The 12,308-nt window shown below is 37.3% G+C and overlaps 1 protein-coding gene across 1 annotated transcript; it reads left to right on the top strand.

Annotated features, from left to right (window-relative positions):
* Nucleotides 1–784: 784 nt before the first annotated feature.
* LOC113299395 (lysine-specific demethylase REF6-like) lies at nucleotides 785–7,841 on the top strand. Its single transcript, XM_026548416.1, is given in 10 exon segments — nucleotides 785–1,871; nucleotides 2,756–2,770; nucleotides 2,773–2,865; nucleotides 2,965–3,013; nucleotides 3,333–3,482; nucleotides 3,594–3,931; nucleotides 3,934–4,088; nucleotides 4,091–4,292; nucleotides 4,384–5,109; nucleotides 5,260–7,841. Coding segments are annotated over 10 exon segments (4,785 nt in total). The 5' UTR covers nucleotides 785–1,021; the 3' UTR covers nucleotides 7,467–7,841.
* The last annotated feature ends 4,467 nt before the right edge of the window (nucleotides 7,842–12,308 follow it).

Here is a 12,308-nt window from a genome sequence, read left to right as displayed (position 1 = left end):
GCATTCGTTTTTCCGTCGACAAGGAGTTATTTTTTATGTTTTAATCAATGTAGTAACTAAAATTGCATGAATAAAGTGGATTACATCTTCCCATATTCTGTTTTCTGTTGGGTATAACTAAAGGTCGACAAAGACTTTTCAACAGCCGACAATATTAGAAATTATTTGCATGCCGACTATAAGTCAGCCGAAAATGTTAGAAATTATTTGCATGTCGACTATAAGATAGCCGGCGTTGTAGGAAATATTTACATGCCGACCATAAGATTGCTGGCCCAATATAGTCGGCATATTCTTTATTCAAAGACCCTTACGGCCTACTAATGGTCGGCGTCTTCTTCATCCGCGGACCTTGCCGGCTATACTTAGTCGGAACCTTATTCAAACGTAGACCTTGCCGACCTTTCACATTTTCAAAACCAAATTTTTTGATCGAAATCGAACTCATAAGACAGATAAAAGGTTTAATCTCATAATTTCAAAATTTTAATCTAAATTCAATTAGTTAACCTAATCAGATTTTTTTAGTGTTAATTAAACAAGAGTATATTAGCCATTTAGAAAATATACGGTTAAAGGTGGTCTATTTTACTTCTAAATGTCTTGGATTTTGTCTCATTAGGTATACCCCAATTAATTTGGACATACCCCGATCAAGCCGGGAAAAAAAAACTATCGATGGCATAAATGAAATAAACCTAAAAATACAATGTGAGTTTCGAAAAAAATGTCTTATAAAAATCACCAGAATAAAACCACACTATACTACCCAGTAACCCCTGTTTCCCCACTTGCCCTCAATTTTCTCACCTCTCCCCTGTTTTTATACATTCAAAGAGTTGGAGAGAGGAGAGAAAGAGAGATGAAAAACAGAGGTTAGAAACTGAAAACCCTAGAAATTTCAATCCCCTTTCTCTACTCACTCTTCGTTCAATTCTTTTCACAGTTTCATCGATTTTGATCTTTTAATTCTTAACCAAATGAATATTCAAGTATAATCCGTAGTATCCCCTTTTCTTCAATGGCAACATCATCAGTAGCAGCAGAGTCAGAGGTACCACTATGGTTAAGAAACTTACCATTAGCACCAGAGTATCACCCAACTTTAGAAGAATTCCAAGACCCAATTTCATATATACTAAAGATTGAAAAAGATGCATCAAAATATGGAATCTGTAAGATCATACCACCAATATCATCTCCACCAAAGAAAACAGCAATTACGCAACTCAATCGTTCTTTATCTGCAAGAAATCCAAACTCAGTCTCTAAAACTCTACCTACATTTACTACTAGACATCAACAGATCGGTTTCTGTCCTCGTAAACCACGGCCTGTACAGAAACCAGTATGGCAGAGTGGAGAGGCTTACACTGTACAGCAATTTGAAGCAAAGGCAAAGGCGTTCGAGAGGAGTTATTTGAAGAAGAGTGCGAAGAAGAAGGTGTTTAGTGAACTGGAGATTGAGGCTTTGTTTTGGAAAGCTAGTCGTGATAAGCCATTCACTGTGGAGTATGCCAATGATATGCCAGGGTCTGCATTTGTACCGATTAATGAGAAGAAATGGAGAGAATCAGGGATACCGACGACAGTTGGGGAGACTGTATGGAATATGAGAGGTGTTTCAAGGCATAAAGAATCGTTGTTAAGGTTTATGAAGGAAGATATACCGGGTGTTACTTCACCAATGGTGTATTTAGCAATGTTGTTTAGTTGGTTCGCTTGGCATGTAGAGGATCATGATTTGCATAGTTTGAATTATTTGCATATGGGTGCTGGAAAAACTTGGTATGGAGTTCCTAAAGATGCGGCAGTGGCATTTGAGGAAGTGATTCGAGTGCATGGATATGGTGGAGAGGTTAATCCGCTCGGTGAGTGAATTGGCATTATATTTGATTGATATCCCCTGTTTTGTGATTTTTGATGTTGTATTGTTGTTATAGTTCTTGATTATGTTACTGCTATTTTTGTATTTTTTTCGCTGTAATGTTTTGCTGTTGTTTGTTAAGTGAATTTCCACTGTTATAGCTCTGTAATGTATGGATGTTGTTTGTTTCGATAGTGAACTCTAGTGTTTCAAGCTCGTAGCTGCTAGTCTTGGGTTTTTAGATATTTAATGCTGGTAGATTTAAGTGGTTTGATGTGAATAGGGAAAAGCTCTTTTTCTCAGCCTAATCATGTCGCAAAATAGTAAAGGCGATGTAGAAGGCATAATTGTATATGTTAAATTGGTAACATGATACACTTAGTGAATGTACCCAATGCTCAAAACTATGTACACTTGAGATAAGGTTGCTTATTTGGTCAAGGTTTATAAGGGACATGGGCCCTTGGATTGACAGTATTGACAGAGTAACATAACGCTTCCGACCCTAAGAAGTTGTATATACAATATTGTGAAAAATGTCACGATCTACCCACCCGTTATTCTTCTTACTTCCCCATCCAAATATATTTCCCAAACTATATTTCAGATCAGCACATATGTCCCCTATGTTTGTAAATCATGTTATCCCCCATCACTGTTGAGATTTTTAGTTTGTCAGATTATGCAACTTTTGTTTTTATATAGTTCCATCAGTATTTGGGAATTTCAGATATCATTAAAAATTAGTGAATACCTTACGAACCGGAACCAGGTATTGAAGTCTTCTTGTTACTATTGCCCACTTTCATGTTGCTTTTAAGTTGGGATCGAGTTGGTCATCAAGGCTTACATTTGAGTCTCTTAGTAATTTTTGTGGGTTTGTGACAGTCACTTTTGCTACCCTTGCGAGAGGACTACAGTGTTGTCTCCTGAAGTACTTATTGGTGGGATTCCTTGCTGCGGTGATCTTTTTTTAACTGCTAACCTTGCTGGTGTCTGCAATTCCTTCGCACTCAGTTTTGTGTGCGCGTTAGATTTGTACTATGCTTTCTTTGACAATTTACCTTCAAAATCAGATTGTGCAGAATGTTGGGGAGTTGTTGTCACTTTCCCAAGAGCTTACCATTCAGGATTCAGCCATGGTCAGTCCTTCACTCCACATTCTTTCCTTTATATTAGAACTACAGAATATCTATAGCATGTTGGTTACTGTATTCGTAGGTGGTAAACCACTAAGATTTTCCGGAAAAAAAAAAAAAAAAAAGCTTCTGCTGTTGAACTCATATAGCATATTTCATCAATCACAAATACTTAATGGTCATCATAATTTTGTTCCTTGATTTATCCTTGCCAATAGAGAATCTCACTGCTCGTTATGTGCGAACTTGCAATGCTTGACATGCAAAAACAAGATGCTTATTAAGTTGGAACGCTGATTTTTTTGATTCATTTTTTACACTTGTAGGATTCAATTTGGGGAGGCAGCAAATATTGCAACACCAGAATGGTTGACAGTTGCAAACGAAGCTGCAATTCGCAGGGCTTCTATTAATTGTCCACCAATGGTGTCTCATTTACAGCTTCTATATACACTATCACTGTCATTATGTCCTAGGTTTGTTTTTATCGGGATCACAGATATATATGCCAACCCGAATACCTTTAGTTTGGTTGTTTATAATGATGAAAATCTTACTCGAGTACATCTTTGTTTTTCTTTGTGTAGTGTACCTAGGAACATCAGCAGCGATGAGCCACGCAGCTCCAGACTAAAAAATAAGAAGAGGAGTGAAGGACAAACCATGATTAAAGAGTTATTTGTGCAGAATATGATACAGAATAACAACCTAATTCATCTTCTTATTGAACAAGGAGCTTCTTGTGTTCTTCTGCCACAAAGTTCTTTAGAAACATTTGAATGTTCAAATTTAGGTGTTGGATCCCAAGTTAAGGTAAAGCCGAGGTTGTCACTTGGTTTATGCACCAACAAGGAATCACTTGAAGCCTCAAAAACTTCTCTTTCCAATATGGACAGAAACATGGGGGTCAGGCCTTATAATGGTGTCGTTCACTGAAAGGAAAATCTAATCTGGAATTGGGAGGAAACAGGCTTTCATCCTCATCACTAAGCAGAAATGGTTCATATGAAAATACTAACTTGTTCACTCCCACTTCAGTCATAGGGAACCCTAACAAAACAAGCACTTCACAGAGTCTAGGTTGATAGAACAAGGACTTTTTACGTGTGTCACATGCGGGGTATTGACCTTTGGATGTGCAGCTGTAATTCAACCCAGTGATGTTGCTGCTAGATACTTACGTTCTGCTGACTGTGGTTTCTTTAATGAGTGGGCAGTTGGTTCTGGAGATAGATACCCTGTTGCTGAGGAAGTAGACGATACTCCTGAGGCTGACCACCCTTCAGGTATGCTCTTGACAACGATATTTTCCCGCATCTCTAATCCACTCTTATATCAAAGAAATTGTTACCTGTACATTCATGTTTTGTGATGCAGGACAAACAGAGAAGAGTGACCATGATGGCCTACATAATGTAGACTTGGTTCCAGAAAGGGTAAAATCAGCTTTAGATACCGGAACCAACAAGGATGTTACTTCTCTTGATCTACTAGCTTTTGCATATGGGAACTCGTCAGATTCCGAGGATGATAACGCAAATGATAGGGGAGACTGTTCACTATTTCATCAACATAGCGAGTTCTTATCCAACGGTTTCGGATCCCATTCCCTTGAGCATGATTCTGTAGATGCAACAGTTGAGAGTAGCTCCTATCTTTCACGGAGACAAGGTTATGGGACTGACAGGTTTATCAAAACTTATCAACGAACCAAGGTTTCTGATAGGAAGCAGAAACAGAGAAGTCATGATGCTGATATTAAAGGTGTAGAGGCTCCTCATATCTTCTCTGGGAATAACACGCGGGAACTTGTGCACGGGGAATCGATTGGTGATAAGGATTCTTGTAGAAATACAACATTGACCGGATATGTTGAATCCCATCAGGGTGTTCTTTCAAATAGTTCCACACGTCATTGTTTGAGTGAACCAAGCAAGTCTACAAATGCTGAGTTACCATTGAAGAATTCAAACATGCAGATTGTGCAAAGCTCTGATGTGGACTCCACCAGAAAACATATATTCTGCCTTGAACACGCTGTGGAGGTGGAAAACCAGCTGAGACCAATCGGTGGAGTTCATATGCTGCTCATTTGTAATCCAGGTAAAGACTAATATGTTTATGCTTTTCTTCCTAAGCTCACTTTCTTAAGTTCTTAGAAAGCCATGACTTACGTTCTCACCTTGTCTTTATAATTGGATATGCCATCTTCACTCCCTTGATTCACTAATTCCTATTTTCTGAAAATTTTAGAGTATTCCCAAATTCAAGTTGAGGCAAAATCACTGTCAGAGGAAATGGGAGTAAAAAAACACTGGAATGCCATTCCGTTCATTGAGGCCAGCAAAGATGATATAGAGAGAACCCAATCAGCTCTGTATGACGAGGAAGCTATTGCTGGTAATGGGGATTGGTCTGTAAAGCTGGGTGTCAATCTCTACTATAGCGTCAGTCTTAGCCAGTCGCCTATATATAGTAAGCAAATGCCTTACAATCCAGTCATCTATAAGGCATTTGGCCGCAGTTCTCCAGCGTTTAACTCCCCAACAGACCCTGAGTTTTCTACAAAGGGATCTGGTAAGCAGAAGAAAATATTTGTTGCAGGTAGGTGGTGTGGGAAGGTGTGGATGTCAAACCAGGTTCATCCCTACCTTGTTGATAGGCAGACCCAAGAAGATTACCCCATGACTTTTCACAGTCATACAGTGCGTGAGTTTAAGCTCGAGGGAACACCTAACATGGCCCACTTGACTGAGCAACTACTGGTTCCGAAGAAGAATTCTTCACCGCATGCAAGGACACCTGCTATTGTAAATAGAAAGCCTACACGGAAGAGGAAAAATACATCGGAAAAGCCTGCAACTAAGAGACATCAGAGCTCCCAGCTGGACAACAGGCTGGTTGAGGCTGAAGTCGAGATTGAGGAGGAAGATGAACCTGCAGCAGAAGAGTTGTCCCCTGAAAGTGACTCCCCTCCTCTACGGGAGAGGCTACTCAGAAGTGGTGGTCGAACAAAACGTGAGGCTGCACGCCACCTCAGTAGTACCTTAAGGGGTGGTCGACATTATAGCTCAAATATGTATATAAAAGACCACATTGACGATGAAGATGAAGTTGCAGCAGAAGAGTCGTCCCCTGAGAGTGATTACCCTCTTCTCCAGGAGAGGCTACTCAGAAATGGTGGTCGAATGAAAGATGACACTGAAGATGAGGATGAAGATGAAGATGAAGCTACAGCAATAGAGTTCTCCCCTGAAAGTGATCTCCCTCTTCTACCAGAGAGGCCACACAGAAGTGGTGGCCGAATGAAACATGAGACTCCACGCCATCTCAGTAGTACCTTAAGGGGTGATCGACGATATGATTCAAATATGAGTACAAAAGATGAAATTGAAGGTGGATACAGCTCACGGCTTGGAAGGACGCCACGGAAGCGTTTTGTTGCTGAAGAAGAGGAAGAAGAAGAGGAGGAGTTGGTGGTGGTGGAGGAGGAGGAGGAAGAAGAAGAAAACAATGTACCCAGTGCACGACCTAGAAGAACAACGTCATGGAAGCATGTTGTTGCTGAAGAAGAGGAAGAGGAGGAGGAAGAAGAAGAAGAAGAAGAAGAAGAAGAAGAAGAAGAAGAAGAAGAAGAAGAAGAAGAAGAAGAAGAAGAAGAAGAAGAAGAAGAAGAAGAAGAAGAAGAAAACAATATACCCAGTGCACAGCCTAGAAGAAGAGCACCGTGGAGGTCTGTTATTGCTGAAGAGGAAGAGGAGGAGGAAGAGGAAGAAGAAGAAGAAGAAGAAGAAGAAGAAGACAATACACCCAGCAAACGGCTTAGAGGAAAAACATCATGGAGGCCTGTTGTTGCTGAAGAGGAGGAGGAGGAAGAATACAATATACCCAGCAAACGGCCTCGAAGAAGAACATCTTGGAAGCCTGTTATTGCTGAAGAAGAGGAAGAAGACGACAATTTAGTGGTGGTCAGAGGGAAAGGGAAAAGGAGGGTGAAAGGGAAAGTGAAGATAGAGGAAGAGAAGCAACCCATGAGGAGAGCTAGAAAAGTTTCTTATGCTAGTAGTAGGAACAAACTACCCTTGGAAGATGCAGAAGGAGAGTACCACTGTAATGTTGAAGGATGCACTATGGGATTCAGCTCAAAGCAAGAACTCTCGTTGCATAAGAAGAATATGTGTTCTGTGAAGGGGTGTGGGAAAAGCTTCTTCTCTCACAAATACCTCATGCAGCATAGAAGAGTCCACTCCGACGATCGTCCACTCAAATGTCCAGTTAGAGGGTGCATGATGACGTTTAAGTGGCCGTGGTCTCGTACTGAACACATTCGGGTACACACAGGTGACAGACCTTACCAGTGTCGTGACTGTAATCAGTCGTTCAGGTTTGTATCAGATTTTAGCCGTCACAAACGAAAGACGGGTCATTCAGTGAAGAAGGGAAGAGGAGGAAAGAAATAGCTGGAATTGGAGAGAAAGAATGGATGGCTGTAAAGTAAAATGTAAAGCTCCGGAAGATGGAAACACAGATTGGCTATCATTGCACGCCACTAGCATCTGATAAAGTCGCATATTAACTAAGCGTTGATTTATACCTAGTAAAGCTTTTCCTTTGGCCAATAGCTCTACATGAGCTTTGGGTGCCTAAAGTATGAGTTTCTAGATGAAACTGTTCATTTCCATTGATAGAAGGATAGGACTGGATTGTATTCTTCTTTTATTTTAAAAAGCCGTTGTATCTGTTTTTTCATGGACCTATATTTGGATCCATACGATTAACATTTAAACACCAGATCAATTGCTTGCGACTTGGAAACAGATTTATCTTTCACTACAGTGACTTTGAAACAGATTTACCTAGGCGACTAGAGTGCGAAGTTTGTTCATTATAGCTCTTGTTAGAGCAACTTTAGTGTTGTTGCTATAAGCCATATATGGCAACAAAAGCAGGCACACTCCTAGCTGCTATAAGTCCCATATTTCTATATTCTCAAACGGGGTGTCTATATATGAGAACTTTCTTTGGCAAATCTCATAATACAACTTCCCGCAGTTATAAAATGCGTTGGACATAAACGTTAACTTAAATTGCGTGGAACTTCAAAAAGATGTTGAAGTTTACGTTTATTAGTAAAACGTTCTCTAAGATAGCGTGTGGATCAAACGTCATTTAAGAAATCGTTTTCATAAACGTACATACTGTTAGCGTGTAGCCTCCAACTCATTTTATAATTGCGGCTAACTTGAGCGTAATTTCAATAGACGCTCAACTGCACGTTTATATTAAAAGTGTTTATACTAGACTCATTTTATAACTTCTTCTCAACTACTAGACTCATTTTATAACTCCTTCTCTACATTTTATAACTCCTCCTCCACTGAACGTTACTATTAATAATGTTTGCTGAAACTTATTTGATAACCATCTAATAAAAACGTAGTTATAAACCACGTTTATAACTGAACGTGTTTATAAAAACCAACTAGACTAAGACGCGGTTTAAGATGTTGTTTGGTTAAAAGTAATTATAGAAAACATTTAATGGACAAACGGTTTTTTAAACCCCGTGGTGTAGAAGACGAAATTATAAATTGCGTTGAAACCACACGCTATTGTAAAATGCGTTTGAGTTGGACAGATTCTTTGATTTCGTTTCTCTTGAAACGGTGATATTAAGTACGTTGATTGGTCTCCCACTACGTCGCACACCAAATTGCTAAGCCAGAAAAGCCATATATGGCTTGAGAATTTGAGAATATAGTAACTCAACGCTGCAGTTGCTCTTAGGTGCCAATTGTGTATGCGTGTGTGCTGTGTCCTGTTGGATAAAGCCCTTGTGTAGTTATCGTAAAGTATTTTGCTATCGCACCCAACCATTTTAAAATATACATGACATCCAACCAGTAGTTAATTTGGGCAAGTTTTTCATTAAATAAATGTTTTTGTAAGTATAATCACAACTAATCATATGCAAAATTAGATAAAAAAAATTGGGAAATAATCGTTTGGTCTTTTTTTCGGTGGTCCCAAGACTATTTGGTCAAGCGGGAAAAAGCGTTTCCTGTTTGGTCCATAATTATTTGAAAATATTACATGGACAAAAATACCCTTTCGTATTAATTCCTACATATTTCTTGTGGCAGTTCATTCTATTTGATGAACTAACAGGCTTTTTGTAGATTTGAGTTCATTCTGTTTCATGAAAATTATACACTTCATTATATTCTATGAACTTCATTACACTTCATTCTATTCTACAAAAATTTCGTTATTAAGAACAAAAAATAAGAGTTCATTTGAACACAACAAAAACTCCACTTTTATGAATAAAAACAAGAGTTCATTCTTTCAAATGAACAACTAATAAAACCTATATGAAAACAGAGTTCATTCTTTCGAATGAACACCTCATTAAACCTGTAAGAAAACCGAGTTCATTCTCTCAAATAAACACCTAATTAAACTTATAAGAAAACAAAGTTCATTTTTTTAAATGAATATACAACAAAAATTCCACTGTTATGAACAAAAACAAGAGTTCATTCTTTCAAATGAACACCTAATAAAACCTATAAGAAAATAGAGTTCATTTTTCAAATGAACATTTAATAAAACCTAAAAGAAAACGGAGTTCATTTTTTCAAATGAACACAAAACAAAAATTCCACTATTATGAACAAAAAAAAGAGTTCATTCTTTCAAATGAACATCTAATCAAAGTTCATTATTATGAACAAAAAATAGAGTTCATTTGTAAAAATGAACACAGTACAAAACCTAAATCATCAAAAATCAGATCGGAGAACAAAGAAAATGATGAAAACAAACATAGATCTACAAGAAATCATCATCGTATCGTCTTCGTCGTGTTCATCTTCTCCATCATCTTCATCTTCATTGTGTTCATTGTCGTCTTCATCATCTTCATCGTCTCAATCATATTCAACAGCAGCAGAGAACAAAAATACACAAATCTTCATCGTCTTCATCATTTTCATCATCTTCATCATCTTTAAAAACAACAAAATCGAACTCGTAATCGTCAAAATCAAGCTTTATATATCTGTAAATCAATCTTCATCAGCGTCTTCATCAAAACAAAATAAGAAGAAAAAAACAGAGAAAAAAAGTAGAGCGAAGGTCAAGAAAATTTGACATTTCATGGAAAGGGGTGGTCCTAGTCCGAATCTTTAAAAAGGGGCAAATATGTGTGGGTCTAACTCAGTTCAACTCACCCAGTTACCATAACCGGCTCATACCTAATCTACCCTCCCTAGTTAGAATTCTGGTTAGGTTAGACTGTATGGGCTGGCTTTACCCAGACAGGATAGCCCATGAGATTATAGCTCAAGACTATATCACGTATCTTCCATTACTCTTTCTGGATGATTTCTTGATTTTGGATTGGAATGCTTTTGAAGATATACACAAATTCTCTATCAAAGAAGAAGAAGCCATGGAGGATGATTCTCTGAAACAAGAAGAAAATCTTACTGCTGAATTAGGTCAGGTAATACAAAGCTCTAGTTTTGATTATAATCGTGCAAATGGCTTTTGTCTTTAGGAAAATTATTCTCACTCTATGGCCAGTATTTCCACATTTGTGATAAGAAAATGATCTTAACTTTCCTACTGTTTTATTTAGTGCCTCTTCCGTACTGATTGTATAATCATTGTTAAAGTGAAAATGTGATTTTATTTCCCTTGTACTTTAACTTGGATTTATGCAATTAACCAACAAAATAAGCGCCATAGTAGAATACACAATTAATATATAACTAATATTTCTGATCATTTTTTTTAACACAGAATGTACTACATAAATGCAAAAGGAGTTTAAGGTACAAATATAGTTGAACTCTTCCGAAATAGGGTACCTCTCTAACACCGTAGCATAATATAAATTGGGTACCTCTTACAGGAGGTCTCAAATTATTTATTGGGTACTTCTTCAGCATGGTCAAATAATATAAATTGGGTACCTATCAAACACAGGTGCATAATATTAATTGGGTACTTCTTTAACAAGGTCCCATAAATTACAATGTCATCTTATTTTTCATCTTGGAACACACATAGCTTAGATAATTTGGTTTCATGGCGCCATCGCTGTTATCAAACTCCTATCAGCTTGGAACACGCATAGCTTAGATAGTTGTCCAAACCATGCTTCCTGCCTCGGTGACAACTTCCCTCTCCATTCTATAAGTTTTTGGGTGTGGTCATAGCTTCGGACCAGTTTCCTTTCCTGCACAGAATTAGTAGTCGCTGCATATCAATTTATGGTAAGAATATATTTTACAAGCAAAATAATATTACCGCATGTTCTACCTGTCCTAGTAGGATTTTGGTCGTTATATGTGCTTTCTGATCGTGTAAATGCAAAATCTCAAAATCTTACCAGGACACATTTATGGGAATGCAAAATAAGCCTTTAAAGCTAAAACAAATGGATACAAAGAAGAAAAACCACTTGGTTTATGTCTGACAGTAACAAGGAAAAATATGGCATTGCGTCCTAATTGCCGATAGAGTTTTTAGAGAAATAAAATACAAGCATGTTACTGGGCATAAATTCAAACACGTTCAAATTGGCATGACCAAATCAAAGAACTAAATTAGTATGACCAGTTGTACTTCAAATTGGATATCGATTCCTTCTTATTTTGATAAAATTTGAAACTTGTACTAAAATCCAAAATGGCAAGCACCTGTATTTCAAATTAGAACAAAGAGAAATTCATGTACCCATTCCTTCCATTTTTACTAAAGTTTGTACAAAAATATACTCCATCCGTTCCACATTAGTTGAGCCATTTGTAGTTTGCACAATTATTAAGGCAAGGAAAGAAGGGGAGTATGTTTAAGTAATTTTTACAAGTATGCCCTTATGCATAATAACTTGTAAAACTTTGAAATGATTTATCTCTTAAACTATACCACGATTTTTCGTAAACTTTATACCGTTGAAAAGAATTTTAAAACACCTACGTAACGAATATAAACATGGCTATCAAATTATACATATTTCTTATAGAAACAATAATCAATTAAAAGGATAGTTTTAGAAATATCCCTTAATTAGTGAAATAGCTCATCTATTTATGGGAGAAAATCTAAAACCAATTGGCTCAACTAAAATGGGACGAAGAGAGTATATAATAAAACTACATTTTCCTAAGACTACATTTTCACTTTCACTTTAATACATAACTAATATTTCTGATTATTTTACAATGGCATTTATGTAGTACATTCTATGTTAAAAAAAAATAATCATAAATATTAGTTATGTATTGATT

Source organism: Papaver somniferum, chromosome 7, assembly GCF_003573695.1.
Source record: "Papaver somniferum cultivar HN1 chromosome 7, ASM357369v1, whole genome shotgun sequence".
Classification (NCBI taxonomy): domain Eukaryota; kingdom Viridiplantae; phylum Streptophyta; class Magnoliopsida; order Ranunculales; family Papaveraceae; genus Papaver; species Papaver somniferum.
Note: the sequence above shows the minus strand (reverse complement) of the source record. Positions and strands in the feature narration are given on the sequence as shown.